The following is a 16,773-nucleotide window of genomic DNA, read 5'->3' on the forward strand; positions in this document are numbered from 1 at the left end:
CTATTTATTTCATTTTTTAGTTCTTGAAATTGATATTTTATTTGATTGAATATTATTCAAATCTCTTTTTTCTGGCATATTTTTGAATTCAGCCCAAACCTCTATTATTTTCTTTGTGCCGTAAGATCAGTTTCTACTAAAGGTCAGTATAAATGGGAATGTTGTGTTTTTACTTCTGACGTATTTCTCAGTTTTTTAAGCTGTCATTCTGAGATGTATTATTCATGTTTGCTTATTAATACGTTCAAATGAATCTGAAAAATTTCCATTATGGTCTCCATCCAGTTCATAAATTCACCCAATAGTTAACAGATATCTGTTGAGTGCTTATTTTGGGCCAGTTCTCTAGATTTTGGGAAAATAAAGAAGTGTAAGACGAACCCAACTTGTTCTTTATATAGCTGGGGAAAAGAGACACATCAAAAAGTAGTTTTAATACCCTGTTTCCCTGAAAATAAGACCGGTCTTATGTTAATTTTTGCTCCAAAAGATTCATTAGAGCTTATGTTCAGGGGATGTCATCCTGAAAAATCATGCTAGGGCTCATTTTCCTGTTAGGTCTTATTTTTGGGGAAACACGGTACGTGGATAACAAATATAATTATAATAAACCGTGTTTCAAAGTAGGGAAAATGGTGAGAAGGAATGAGTGAGTGTGCCTGCAAAGGAGAGCCTCATGGAGATTATTTTGGAGTTACATCATGAAAATGATCAGGATTGGGGCAAATGGCTAGCAAGGAGAGTGGATTGAAGAGAGATAAATGTGTTTCAGATAAAATGTATGCATGCCTAGTCATATCCCTTGTGTATAAAGTTGTAAAGGCAGATTGCAGTTTGGGAACTGTCATAGCTGGTTTGTAGAAGAATGGGGAAATGAATGCAATGAAAAAGGAGGGTTGAGGATGATGAAAAGGAGTCTGTGTACTCCACTAAGGGATTTGTATATTATTCCGTAGATAGTAAGTTTTCCAGAGGGAATTTGGTGAGATTTGTGTTTTAGAAAAAAAAAAAAAAAAAAGTGACCAGTCTCAGAGGAAATGCCAAAGAGAAGAATTCAGATGACAGAAAAGAAGATCTCAAATGAGACTGTGGTCATGGGATGAAGAAGGTGGAGATAGTTCTGGAATTCAGGCTCTGTATTATGCCTCTTGGTTGTGGGTGGTGAGAGAAAGGGGAGAATTAAGAAAGTGAAGAAAGTTAAGTGGATAAAAAAATGATTAAACAAGATAAGCAATAGTGAAAAGGGGGCAAGTCTGAGAAGAAGACAGTGATTGCACTGACGCACCTGTGCTACGTCCTAACGATAGTGTTGACCTTAAAGAAATAGATGGTCAAATATGTCTCCAGCAAAATGGGTTTATTTGGGAACAACAGTGAATTGCAATTTGGGATATGTGGTCTAATGGTGAACCAGGTACAAGTCCAAAAAAGAAGAAGAAAAAAATCTCTATTATGGACTTGGTAGGGGCTGTAGTAAACAAAGAGTTAATTTGAGGAAACTGAAAATTTAAAGTATAGTGACTTTTCATTGCCTGAGTTAGGGCAGTCTGTCATTGGCTGAACTGTTTACTGAGCAAGGAGGAATCTTTTCTTTTATCTGCTGAGGTAAAGTAATAAAGTAGTATAATTTCCTGTTGGAGATGCAAGGTATGTCTCTTCCTGGGGGTCAGTAGTGTGTGTTCAGTGCCAAGTGTGTGAGAGTTCTCTCTTCTAGCCTCCCAGCTCCATTTTGAATGAAGTTTCTGTTTATTAATTTTCACAGTAGTTAGTTAGAAAATACAGTTCTGGCACATAAGAGGGGACTGGGGGCTAGAGGAACCATTGAGAAATCAATATATTGTCAGTAATGGATCAGACCAGAAGAAAGTCCAAAACCCACAGGGACCATGGAAACAATGAGAAATAATGAAGGGCTAGAACAGTAAACAAGGGATTGCCAACATTTAAGAAGTGGGAAGAGGAAGAGAAGTCAGTGAAGAAAAGGAAAAAAACAAAAACAACAACAACAACAACAAATCAGAGAAGGGAGAGTATAAAAGATGAAAGAATGTGGAGAGAAAATGTCTCCATAGATGAAGGACAGAAGATTTTAAAGGAGAGGGGCTAGCAGAATTTAATAGTACAAAATTAAAGTAGAATGTTGATGGGAGAGAAGGCATCAGATTGTTTTTGTTGACCTTCACGATTAAGATGTTTTTGATTAGTCAGGGAAAAGACTAAAAGACTGAGGTGGGTTGAGAGGAGAATGGAACGTGGCAGAGAATGTGGCTGCAGAAAACTGAAGAATTCTGGCAATCATGGAAAAGAAATCGGTGAGATTAAGAGAAGTGAGATTATGTGGTTGATGCTTGCTTTATTCTATTTCTTTTTTTAAAACAAGAGTGACTTGAGCATGGTTATAGGCTAAAGGATGTAATCTATTTGAGAGTGGGAGATTGAGAAAATAGGAGAAGAGGGATAACTCAGAAAAAGAGGAATGAGATGAGATGAGATGGATTAGGAACTATAAAAGAAAAGCCAAAGAATGAGCATCGTTTCTTGTGATGAAAAACAGGACAAGCCTTGTGAGTTGTTTATGCATTGGATGGCACTGACAGGCCAGGTAATTTTGATGCTCACAGTTGCCACTCTCATCCCAGCCATGGAGTTCATCAGACAGGGGGACCAGTCACACATACCCAGGCCTAGAATTCTGGGAGCCAAGAGAGAAACTGGGAAACAATGATACTTGCAAAGGGGAAACAGAAAATGTGAATTGTTATTTTTGGACCTAAGGAAAGGGCTTTAAGTGACTAATAGGAGGAAAAGATGGTTATGGAGGGGAAGACGTGTTTGCTGTGATTAAGAACCTGGGACTTGGGGAGTCACATAAACGTGAATAGCTCAGGTGCTTTTACGTTTATGAAATGTGTCAACTTATGTAAGGCATTTAACACTCCCTGCTTGAGCGGCTTCACTTGAAAATTTAAGGCAATAGTAATAACTTCACTTTTTGTAAAGAATAAATGCAAAATTGATATAAAGTGTTCAGAGGGCAAGACATATAGTAATTTATTCAAGTTTGCATTTGTTTATTCATTTTTATTATACAGGCTAATTATGAAAGTGGGAAGAATCATGAATGTTCCAGCACGGGTTCTATGATCTCTGTGAAGTAGGAGTAAGCCATTTGATAGACCAACTGAAAGGGGTAAAGCTTTAGGAGAAAAGTGTCATGAGAAAGAAAAAAAGTGACTAGGAACACATGAAAAGTTTGCTGTTTCATGACATTAGCCTTAGCAATGATTTCATGGATATGTTAAATGTCCTTATCACAATTAAAAAAAAAAAAAAAGTTTTGCTAAGTGAAGTCAGAAGCCCAGATGGAGAAGGTGGCCATTATTTTATTTGTAATGTACACTGAGTAGTCAACAGTTATTTTTCCAAAATTACAGAATAAGAGGAAGATTACAGAAGAAGAAAAAGTGGATGAGAAAGTGGAATAGATCATTGAATGCAGGAGAGAGACAGACAGACAGACACTGACACAGAAAGAAGCTGAATCAGGCCTGGACATGAAAGAAAGTAACACCAGGAAAATCTTGAGCAACTGGGAGAATGCACAAAGGTCTGCTGATTTCAGAAACATTAAAAAAAAAAAAAAAAAAAAATTGCAGGCTGAGAGGAAGGAAATCTCAGAACGTGGGATTCGTGAGAGAGAAGTTGATCGAAGGTTGCTAAAGTGGAGAGGAGGTGAAGCAGTGAGCTCAGTAAGAATACAAGAGATGGGGTAAAGGCATGAATAAGTACCAGGAGGTAACTGAGAGTGATGGGCAGAGTTAGCATTGAGATAAACCCAAGCTGGATGCCTTGGGATTTAGTGTGTGATGCTGATGAGAATAGTAATAGGTGGCCAGAGCTGAGCTAGATGGTGAGAACACCGGGGAAGCTGGGATTGCTTTTTACCAATAGCTCTCCTTTAGCTCCACATATATAAAGAGAATGTGTATAGCAAATTATACAGAGTCTGAAACTAGTATGGAAATCTTAAAGGAAGAGTCAGTATCTTCTTAATCTCTGGGTTCCCAGTGCCCAGCCCAGCGGCTAGGACACTGACACATAATAGGTATGCAATAAATGTTTATTGAATGATTCTGTGAAATCCTAGGTTCAATCCACATGAGTCTATTGAACTGTTCATCCCTTTTCCAAATCACAAAGCAAAGATTGTTTAATTTTTAAACCAAATATAAATCTTAATTGTTATAAAATTGGGAATTTCAAGATGCTAAAAACCTGCCTTCCAAAGCACAAAATCTAGTTGCATTTTGGTATTTTTCCTTCATTCGTGAACTCAGCAAATATTCATTGAACAACAACTATGTGTCAGGCACTGTTCCACACATTGGGGAAAATAGTGGAGGAAAAAGCAAACAAGGCCCCAGCTCAGGTAGCTTAATTCTAGTGGGAGAAAAAGAGACCGCATATAAAAATGTATATGTTAATTTCAGCTTGGAGGAGGGCTGTGGCGAAATTAAAACATGTAGTGAGATAGAACATAACCAGGAATGCTGGAATGCAGCTTTTTTCTATAAGCCAGTCAGAGAAGAGCTCTGACAGGTGACATTTAGTTGAGACCTGATGCGTAAGGGGTCAGCCATATAAAGATTGGGAGATATTCCAGATGAACAGGTGGTATAAAGCCCAATAGAAAGATCAAGTTTAACAGAGAAGGGCAGAAACAATATCAATATATCTGTAGTAGAGTCTCGTAAGAAAGGCATATGTATCTTTTCCCAAAATGTGACATATTTTAACATGAGTATGGATCATAGTGTAAATTGAATTTTCAAGGACTACATAGTGGTTAGGAACAGACTCTGGAGTAACACTGCTCACACTTCGATCCTGGCTCCTCCTTTTCTACCTCTGTTACGTTGGAAAAGTTTACCTAACCATTCTGGGGACTTTTCTTACCTGGAGCATGGTGAAAATAATAGTACCTGCTGCATACAGTTGTTAAAATAGTTAAATGAATTGATAGTTGTAAAATACGTAGAGTGAGTGAGTAGCACATAGAAATGCTTCTTATACAAAATAATTCCATCTTTTTCCCCTTGACTGCATTATACGGGAAAGATCATCTCTTTTGTTACATACTCTTGATGATTATTTTTGTTGGTTCTGAATATCCCATAGTTTAATTAACTACAGAAGAGGCAGGTTGCTTTTAATTTTGCTATGTCATATATCACACTATAATGATCATTATTCTGCTTTGAGATTTTGCAGTCGTGATCACCTGGGTAGCAGAGTATGGATGAAACAATGAAAATGTTTCACCGACTGAGGCATCTGTAAGAGGCACACTTATCTTGATTGGTTACTTACTACCAAATAACAAAGGAAAGCTATGTTATCAGTTGCTGTCCTGAGAGCTGAATTTATTCTGAAGGAAAGTTATGCCTGGCTTATCAATGTTTCCAAACAAAATAATTTTATTGAGTTGCCAAATAAAACAAAACCTCACAATTAACTATAAAAAAAGTAGATTTCAGGCTTATCTGAAAAATAGGCTATTTCTGTTAAACTGATAGAATTGGTCATGGCGGCTATAAGGCAGCAATTATGGACAGACTTCCTTTAACATTTTTACCATTCTTGCATAATTTCATCTTTTAACCTAAACTTCATGCTGTTAAAAACATTGTATAAAAATGTTGTAAGTTTTATATTCTAAAAATTTTAAGTATTCTATGAAAAGTGACTTGAGAAAAGTACTAAATTTATCTATAGCGATACCTAGAGTAGCTCAAAACATATGAAAATAGTTGGAGCCTTTGAGTTATGACATCATTTCTTTAAAAATAGTACAGAAATTTCCCAAACTGGTAAGCTTTAGTTTAATATTTGCAGTTATGCAAATTTAAAGTTATATAAACATAATTCGCTTGAATTAAATAAAAATATAAGGGGGAAGTGTAGATGATATTCCCATTAATTGATTATTATGAATTAAAGCAGTAAAAACAGCTTTAAAATAATACCCATATTGTATTGTGTAAAAGGAAGCATATGCTATAATCAACTCGGTCCAAATCACATATTACATACAAATAAACTTGTGTATGGTCTTAAAAGTCTAAAAAGTGAAATAAAAGACACAGTTGGCACTTAATAGACATTAATTAAATTTGTTTCTTCCTTTTTTCAAGCTTTATTGAGATATAATTGACAATATTGTGTAAGTTTAAGGTGTATAATGTGATGATTTGATAGACATATATACTGTAAAATGATTACCACATTAAGGTTAGTTAACACATCCATCACCTCACATGGTTACATGTGTGTGATGTGAACATTTGTCTACTCTCTTAGCAACTTTCAAATACGTAGTAAAGTGTCTAGTATTGTCACCATGCTGTACATTTGATCCCCAGAACTTATTTATCTTATAACTGAAAGTTTGTACCCTTTAACCAATATCGCCCCATTTCCCCATCCCCTGGTAATCACTCTTTGTTTTTACAAGTTCAACTTTTTTAGATTCCACAAATGTGAGATGCAGTATTTGTCTTTCCCTGTTTGTCTTACTTCACTTAGTATAACATCCTCAAGTTTCATCCATGTTGTCACATATGGCAAGGTTTCCTTCTTTTTTTATGGCTCAATAACTTTTCCATTGTGTATGTATGCATATATATCACATTTTCTTTATCCATTCATCCCTTGACAGATACTTAGGTTGTTTCCATGTCGTGGCTGCTGTAAATAATTCTGCAGAACATGAAAGTTCAGATATCTCTTTGAAACTGAAAAAACAAAACAAAAAGGCTTTATATTATAAATATGTATAGCTGCTAACTCAATAAACTTTTATTTTTTTCTGACATGTTTCACCAATGTTGTATGCTTTTTATTCTTATTTCATTTTGTTTACAGAAAACTGGGAACAAACCAGAAAGTGTGGATTTGTGTGGAGCACATATTGAATGGGCCAAGGAAAAATCAAGCAGAAAGAACGTCTTTCAGGTAAGAATGTTCAATTTATTCCTATTCCTTCTAAATCTGAGGTCTCTTGGGTAATCAAAATAAGACTACTGTATTGTTATGTTTTCATGTGCATTTTCATATGCAACCAGTTGTGTGAAGGTTATTGTGAAAAACTGACTTTTCTTCCTTGTTGAATTTGGGTTTTTGTGTTTCCCTCATGACTGGTTGCTATCTAAACACAAAATATATGTTGTGTGTTGATTAATTCTACACCCAAAAGTCATTGAATTTTGTGATGTGTTTTCTAGCTGTTTGGGGTTCAAACTTAGAATGCTTGACTTAAATAGATTTAAAATAGAATTTTCAGACATACATAAAGTAAGATTTACTAATTATGATGAACTGTTTACATTCATTGCCATTCCTGCCTCCGAGTCATAAATTACATTTGCCAGTGTGATTTAGGGGGATGTAGACAGCTGAAAAGCTATAAACATTGGATCTTTTCATATTGCATAATTTAATTTTCTGAAAAAAATAACTGTGATTAATAATTTCAGTCATGTTTCATTGAATGGAAAGAACTAGATAAATCCTTGCAAAAAAGGAAATGGGAAAGCTTAATATTTCACATATGATGTTACTAAAATCCCTTTGGCAATTAATAACTTTAGATTATGGCAGTTGATCTTTTTCTATATTCATATAAAATTTAATTTACTTTTATATTTCCAAAGTAACCAACACATTTATACATATATTTTATAATTCATATCATTTAGTATCCAAGGAACCAGATTGTTATAATTAATATATTAAATGTCTTCTAAGACCATTTTGGCCCTTAAAGAAAAGTCAGTTATTTTCTTAAATGCATCACTGAAATTCATATATTAGGTCTTCTAGAAGCTATAAGTTGGTGACATTTTCTATCTAAACTTTCACTGGGGAGAAAAAAACTGGTTTCTAGTTTGTTCTGAATTGTCCAAATACTAATTCATGTTTATCCAAATAATTTGGACCCATGTTAATATAAAAGAATACCTACCACTTTCAACATATTGTGGAATAAATTATTTTTCTGGTTCTAGTAATATTCTATTCAGGTATTCATTTTTTGATATGACAATTTTTTTTTACCAAAAAAAAAAAAAAGGAAAAATAACAGAACGAAACATACTTGCCTAGAAATCAAAAGACTAAAGCCAAAAGATATTAGAATGAGAATTTAAATAATCAAAAAGGAAAAATAAATTTGGTTCTAAAGTGAGGAATTATAGATTAATAATATTTCCTGTCACCCAATTTCTTCCTCTTTTTGTTTTTCTGCCAGAAATAACAAAACTTAGAGGTTATAATCCTAACCTGTGTGACAACCTAGATGATCAGTATGCATTTTGAACTGGATAGGGTGAACTAAGTGGTTTAGTTTTATTATGTATTATACGTTTATCATCCTAATCACCAATGTTATAAGATAAAGACATGAAAATTTGACATAGACATAATTCTTGGACAACGGAAACCCTTAGAGTTGGGCTAAGGCAGCTATTCCAGTTCCTTCTGTTAACCTTATGAAGAATTAAATTAGATTACAAATGAGGATGATTGGCGAGTATGATATATGCAGAGCTGCAAATATTGAAGAAAAATATTTATGTATAATTTTACACAGCTATAAACATAATAAACATGGATATACTTTTAAACCAACTATATATTTAAGATATGTATAGCTTAAGCTTTTGTGAATAAGTACCTCCTGTTATATTTTTTTTACTTGTTTTTCATATTTCTGAATATAGGTACTTCTGAAGACATTAAAAACCATTCTCACCTTCAGTAGCTTTTTAGAGGTGACAATCTTGCCAGCTAGTTTTGTTTGTAATGTACCTGAGCAGTTCATGGGACCTCGGCGTCCTTATATCCAGTTTATCTGTTTTGGTCTTGTACCCTTTAGTTTAGAGAAACAAGGATGTTGTGAATAACAAAGCTAAAGAAAGATTCAGATTTCATTTCTTGCATCATGCTTTTTGGGGTGAATCATATGATTGTCTCGCAATGCTGAACTCTTTTTATCACCTAAACACATGAGCTTAGGTAAAATTTACTAATATGTATCCATAGATACAGACTATGAGAACAAGCCTTTTCAGAGGAACAATATAAATAGCTTTCATAGTTCTGTTAACGAAAAAGCATTGGGAAGGATTTGCCAGAGAGCTAAATCTAGATGACTTGCATCAATATTTGATTAGATACATTAGCTGGTCTAACTCTCAAATGATCAGAATAAACATGATTATGTCTCAAAAACATGGTATTAAGTCATTGTTGGGTGTATGAATGTATGTGTGCAAGGTTTTCATTACCTACAGAATAATGAAGTGTTTCTTCCTGACTGAAAAAGACTATCACAGCTTCAGCTGATATGCTACATCAGAAATAGCTTTAGAATTCCAAGTTTGAATTAGGCTTGGTGTTCAATCTCAGTCTATGAATTATAGATTACAGATAGCAAATGGCTATTGAGATTTGGGGTTCAAGAAAAATCAAAGGAGAGTAAAATTAGAAATAATTTAAAATTTGAAATCTATCTTTAAAAAGTTGAGGGATTAGCAATTATATGCTACATAATTGCAGTGTCTGTAGAGAAGTCAAACTTAAAATGCATAGGAAAACAAACCAAAAATTATGTGCCTGAAGATATGCTTGAAAGACTCAGAAGCACACATTTGAGCCCAAAAAAAGGGAAGAATTTCATTTGTTTTGCTCCTTTTGTACATGCCGTTTGGGCAATTGAGTTGTTCATTTTCTTTTTGTATTAAAAGCCAAATTTCCTTCATAGTCAGTTTTAGTCAACTCTTGATGTAGACTCAGTCTTATTTGATTGGTGCATGGTAACATACCAGTGACAACATTAATTAAGTATTACAGCTTGGTATTCAACAACTTTCAGGGAATCAGAATGATGCTCACAAGCTGAGTTCAGAAACACGTGCCCATATTTTATAACAGAACAGTCTTTGCTTAATTGGTACTTCTAATAGTAAGTAATATATTTTAAAAAAGTGTTAGCAATCTCTATAATACAGTATATGTAGACAAGCCATATTATGTGTATAAAAAGTATAAATGTATATACATATATGCATATATAATATATGTGTATCTATATATATATGTCCACATCTAATAGCTTGACCTTAGGGAGTAGTGACGATTTCCACACGTACACACACAGACACAGACTCTTTGTACTTATAAGAGGCCCTACAAATTCTAAGTTATATTAGTAATAGTTCGTTGCTGCTAACTTTTGTTTAATTCTGCATTTAGCATAATTCTCAAGGACCATCACAAGTTCGATGTAGCTTGAGAAAACATTTAGCACCCGAGTGATTTGTAATGAGCTGTGGTACAAGTTTTCTTAGTTAACTTAAGAGCAACACTAGGTCTTCATCAGGGAAGGAGTGAATAAAAAGATTTATGTTCAAATCACATCTTTTAAACATTCCTGCTAAGTGCTAGTTTTGCTCTTTGGTGTTTAGCCTGAAATTTAAAGCACTAAGGATTAGAAGGATTACAACATAATCTTAAATAATCCTAAATGTCATTTACAGAGAGATAGTTGTAATAACTAAATAAAACCCCGTTAAAGGATGGCAGTATTGTCAGACAGAATCTGTAACACAAGCAGTGCTTCTGTCGCCTTCTTCCTTCTTGTTCCTCGCAGATACAGCGTGCATTTACAAAGCTTTGCAATGGGGACTTCAACTGAGAAAATGGCTGCAAAATAGTTTAAAACACTCAGTACTTTTTTTTAAAACTTTTAATATCTTCTGTTTCAAAGTTGAAGGAAATTTTTCACTTAGGTTTTCTTCCTTCCTGTGAACACAAGGCTCTCTGAAGAAAATATTTTTGTAAGTCGGGGGAAAGGAGTTCATGACATAGCTATCAAATAGATAGATGACACATCTCTAACACATTCCGGACTTCCAAGGAGCTCTTATCAAATACATGATGGTCCCAAGCACTGTAACTAATGCCGTTTAACTTAGCACTTAAATATTCTTTTTCTCCTGACATGTAAATTAGCTTTGTTTCCCCAAAGAAAATACAAAGACAGGCACTATATTCCATACAGCTTCATACTTATTAAACCAGAAGACCAGACACCTTTTAACTAATTTAGTGGTTACTGCTAAAGCTAGAATAGATTTCTTTTAGTAAAACAAAAAATTACTGTCATAAAACATTTTAGGAAATTGTGTCCACAAATAAGCTCTGTACTCCATGATGATTTCCAGAGTGTCAACTCTGTTCCCTTTTGTGAATAGGGGGTAAAGAATAAGAAAAATACTGTTTCTTGTGTCCTTTGCATTACAACATATAAGACAGTAGATGATTACTCATTTAAAATAATTAAGTAATTTGTACTCTAGAGGTTTACATTTTCTCAGAGCAAGACAGGGACATCAGTTTTTCTGAGGGTCCTTTAAAATAAAAATTTTAAAGAAAGTTTACTCATGAACATGCAGTGGACTCATCTATCCATTACATGTTTTAATTAAGATAATTGTACTATTAATTAATTGTGGCTGATTAGAACTATTATCCATTGCCCACCTGAAAGGTAGAAAAAATTAAATGACTCAAGAAGATGAAAGTCTATTCTCCTCCCCCAGCACCAATTGATAACTTCAACAAAAATCATAACCAAATCTCCTGAATTTGAGGTTTTTTGTTTTGTTTTGTTTTGTTTTTAATATATAAAAATATCAGGGGAACAGGTTCTGTCACTAAAAGTAAAGCAAATCTCAGAAAAGGTTTATTGTTACTTGTATTACTTTTCTGACTTTGGATGGAGTCTTCTGGCTATAATGTATATTAAACATATTCATGAATATTTTCCATGGATATGCTTTACATTTAAACATAATTTGATTGCTCTTCCTGATCTGAATATGTCTTAGCTTAAAATGTTTAAGTACTACTTAAGTTTATTAATGCGGAGATAATTTAATAACATCTTGGAAAATGTCAATTTAAGCCAAAAGGAAAACTACTGGTATTTGCTTTTATCCATTTCCTTCTGTTAAAAGTGGTGGTTTAAAATAAATCTGAGCTTTTACCAATTTTCTCTTTCATTTTTCAATGCTTGTAGTTAGACTAAATGCAAAAGGATGATTCTTCACATTCATATATGCATTAGATTTCAAGTAAAGCTGGTTTCACTTTAGAGAATTACTCACAGTATCGTAAAAGGCATAGCATTAAAAATAAACCAGAGTAAGAGCAGCATTAATATCTAATATAGTTGTTTTTTGCTTTCTAGCTTGTCCCCAATCATTTTATCTACCTATTAGCTATTCATCCATCATTCAGACAGTACAGTAGAGCGAACACAAGAATCTGGGGACATGTGTTCCAGTTTGGGCTATGTCCGTTGTATCTTTATGTAGAACCCAGAGCAAAAGTCCTCCTCCAACTTAGTTTTTCACACCAAGGAAATAAAAGCTAACAATCCTTACCTCATCTGCTTTCCTTCCACTTGCTTTAATGTTAAAATGAAGCAATCCTGTATTTGAAAGCTACTCCAAAAGGCTGATTGTAGTATAAATAGGACTGGGTTTTTACACATATTACTCATCTACTAACTACACCATCTCACAGTGCTTTGAGGGAAATTCCTGAGGTAGATTTTGGAGGAATCTGGATAGGAGAGGTAGATCTCTGTGAAATACAATTCAGGACGTCTGCTCCACTTCTGTTCTCTCTACTGTCTTTTGAACTTAACCAATAGACTAAGAGTTAATACGCCATGGGGAAATCTTTTCATTCATTGTGTAACTAAGAATATGTGTCCTCAAACATGTTAAATTATTTTTAATATTCTATTCTTATAAATAAGGTAATTAATGTAATAACTAATCAATATAAGTTAATTAATGTCTTATCCCAGTGAATACTTTAAGCATTTTGTCCTAAAAGTCTCTGCCAAGCTCTTGATAGCAACTTGCAAAGGAGAACTTAGAGATAAGTGCAGCAACTATACTCAAAACACGAAAGAGAGACAATGGTAATTCTTTTTATTCTCCTACTGAGGTATCAGGACAATACATTTTTTTGACTGAAGGAAAGAAATATGATTATTTTTATGATTTCAGCTTCATTTTTGCCAGTGGGTTTGCACAGAAGAATTTTGATGAATGGAGTGATATAATTTTATAATTGGGGCTTTGATGTAGGAATATTAATGTCAGAAGTGCTTAAGATTTACTGCAAAGGAGAGAGCCTAGGGGCAGAAAATAAAATTGATCGTAAGAATCTAAGGTGAGACCTAAAGAGCATGTTAGCCTGACTGATAAAAGGAGAAGCAGAGACAAGTTGATGGAAGGAAAGTATACCCCTTGACTGAAACATGCCTACTTGTTCAGACCATGTGATGTGGGAACTAGTGTCTTATTGAAGGTTTAATTTTTGAGAAATAATAAAGCTTCTTTAAAAAAAAAGTATAATCTCAAGTATAGAAATAAGACATTGATAAATTAAGTATGTTATTAGAGAAAATAATATCATGTGTATGTTGCCTAATGATTCCATGAAGCTACACAGTCTATGAGGATATGTACTCATTTGCAGTTTCTTTATTCCGCTAGCTACTAAAGGGTACAATGCTATCTCTGCTTTCATTTCGTTTGGAAGTATCAGCAAAGCAGAATGTAACTGGATAACCCTAAAGACTGATACTAGCCATATTAATCAATTTTAGTCCCAAATTAGACAAGGGAATCAAGATTTTAAAATTCCAAAATAAAATACAATAAATCAAAATAAAAAATGTGAAGGCAAAAGAATAAGATAATGTCAGCTTGGCTTCTTATACTTCTAACATGTTAGTAGAAGAATGTATTCATGTGACCTAATGAACTTAGATCACTGATTGGCTCACTGCATACAGCTTTCTTGAATAGCTGGCTCCAACAGCTCAAAGATAAGAGTTGTGCATTTGAAATAAATTCTGGCTTTTAGTTTGACACCAGGCTAAATGCAATATGCTGTTATTCATTTATTGACATCATGGTGTAAACTCCCTCCTCTTACGGAGCATACTGTTTCTTGATGTTTTGGTAGAACTGGTGTATGTTGATCTGTGTACCATTCATGGGTGAACAATTCCCCATTTCCACAGAACCAGAGTGAGGCTAACTGAGCTACATGGAATCAAACCTGAGATTCCAGGCCATATGCCCTACCTGAGCAAAAGCAAACACTGCCACTGGGGGATTTCATGGGATCCAAGTAGAATCATCAAGTCTTATGGTTTTGCCATTTGTGATTTCCATCTTGTAAAGTACAGAATATAGTACTTTATTGATGCTGGCAACATTGAAACCAACAGATCTCCTTCATATCTATTTCAAAATTCTTCATTTTATATTTTTAAAAGAGAGCAGCCATGTTTGTTTCATGCTGAGTGCATTTTTTTTCTTTTTTTTAATAGCAGATAGGCCTTTTCCAGAAAAAGGAACAATTTAATCCCTAAAGCTGGTACATAATAGATGGGGCCAATAAATGGCATCACATTTTACAGCTTGTCCATAAGGATAACACAGGGTGAAATAAAATTGAGAGCTTTTGGATAGTGTAGGATCACTGGCAGATGAATAGGCAATGTCATTCACTTTCTAGAAACACGAGGAATGAGGCTGAACCTGAAGGCAAGGAAAAAAAAAAAATAAATAAAAAAAAAAAAAAATATATATATATATATATATATATTCATAGTGTTTATATGCCACAAGTCACTGAGCAGGATAAAAATCTGGGCGGTGGTGAGCAAAACTCTCAAATCTAAGAGCAATCTTTAAAGAGGTATAAGAGAATAATAAAGCAAGCATCTGTAAACAAAGGCTTGAAACGAACACAATGGAAAAAAAAACAAAACACACCTAAATTTAAGATGAAAAGAAAATGGCAACTCTTACATAAAACTGCAGAGGCCACTTGTAGAATCTATGCATACTTATAGAATCTCAATTTGTGAGTTAAACACATTACTCAAAATTTAGTAGAGAATAAATATTCAAACATTCAAAACAGTCAAAGATTCTTGGTATTTGAAAAGGAGAGGACGTTGCTCTTTTTTAACTTAAAAAAACAGGATGTTGAGAGATGACCTAAGTGAAACAATGAAATGAAATATCTGATGTTGATGAGAAATTAGGAAGGAAGTTGTTTGAATTGTTTTCAGGTAACAGATCGGAATGAGGTGACTTGATCAAGGAAAGGACATTCGTATCAATGGTTTAGATGAATTCTGTTTTAGTAGAGAGCTATTATGTTCTTGGTCTTAGTCCTGCCAATTTGCCTAATGTTTCATTTCCACATTAGAAGAAATTAATGGTCTGACTTGCCTGGTGAACACGTGCAAACCAAAAAATTCACAGTGGCAGACTGAACAAATTGCTGCTAACAGCTCTAAAAGGGAACACTGATATGGAGGATCCCCTTCCCATATAATTTAGATCTTGATAGGGTTTTTTTTTAACTTTAATCTAAACAATGCTTCATTTTTCAAGATTCTTACACCCATGATCAAGTAGAAGACAAGCTTCTGATATCTGAGATCTGTGATAGATTTGAAATCAGTTCTTAGAAAAGGAGGTTAGGAACACACTCTTTTGATGTGTAGGATGTACCGATGAGGGTGGCAGGAAATTATGTGAAACCCTTGTCTTTTGACAGCTACACTGGAACAATTACAACCGCAGATGTTATTTGTCCATCAGGAAGGAAAATATTTGTTTCAAGCCACAGGCATTTTCTACTGCAATATCAAAATGAAATTCAACAGCCATTTCATGTTTAATGTGCAAGAACATAAATATATTGGGGTCCGAAACACTACTAGAAAGCAAATAAACCCTACAAAATGTAACGAGTGACATGGAAAAAAAAAAATGCCTGGCTTTATTACGAAAGAAATCTGTTCTTTTACTGAAGTAAGGACTGTTCTATTATTAACATAGGAAATCTTAGATGGACGGACTGCACAGAATACTGCATTATTCATAAAAGCATTGCCGCCATCTGGTGGCTCATTGGCGTTCCAGCATTGACTTCACGGAGTTAATTTGGCTGGGTGCTCTGGCGAGGTATTCAAAGGAGGGCTTTCTTTATGCGGTAAAATATAAACGTGAAATCCCTTGGCCCTAGATGTCATTCATCTGATGGCAGTCCTTTCTCTCTGCCCTGTCGTAGAATGGAGGCTTCAGGGAGGCAATGACACACTTGTGTATCTTTTGTCCTAAACAGGCATTTATATTTTCTGTGGCTTATCTAAGGAAGTTACTTATGGCTGTTAATTGACTGATGTATTCTATTGACATTCATTCTGTTAGCAAGTAAATATGTAGTCAAATATTAGGAATATTTATTGAATCTAAAGATGCACTGTAATGCTTACATAAGAATGTATGTGGGATGCTATAATCTTTCATTTGGATCCAAGCATGAATTTTTTTTTTTAAGTTTCCTCTCACTGAGTTTGATTTTGGAGATAACATAATTCCCAGTGTCAAAAGAGAAGAATGTATACAGTTTTATAAAACTCGAGATTTCTTCCCAGTCATTCAATTGTTATATTGAAGAACTCTGATTAATTGTTAATGACTCAGAGACTTATGAAGTCATCTTTCTTCATGGATTTGCAAATTAAATGACAAATATTATTCAGCTCACACTGCACTTTTTAACAAAAATAAAATAGTTAAATGTGATTTAAGAAATTCT

General features: G+C 34.1%; 1 protein-coding gene across 1 annotated transcript in view; it reads left to right on the forward strand.

The window, feature by feature from the left end:
* Window positions 1–16,773, forward strand: part of ARHGAP15 (Rho GTPase activating protein 15) — a 620,551-nt gene that overhangs the window by 116,442 nt on the left and 487,336 nt on the right. The window contains exon 6 of the mRNA XM_019735910.2: window positions 6,925–7,014. Coding sequence (XP_019591469.1) covers window positions 6,925–7,014 — 90 coding nt within the window. The remainder of the gene's footprint in view (window positions 1–6,924; window positions 7,015–16,773) is intronic.

This window comes from Rhinolophus sinicus, linkage group LG01 (genome assembly GCF_036562045.2).
Source record: "Rhinolophus sinicus isolate RSC01 linkage group LG01, ASM3656204v1, whole genome shotgun sequence".
Taxonomy (NCBI): domain Eukaryota; kingdom Metazoa; phylum Chordata; class Mammalia; order Chiroptera; family Rhinolophidae; genus Rhinolophus; species Rhinolophus sinicus.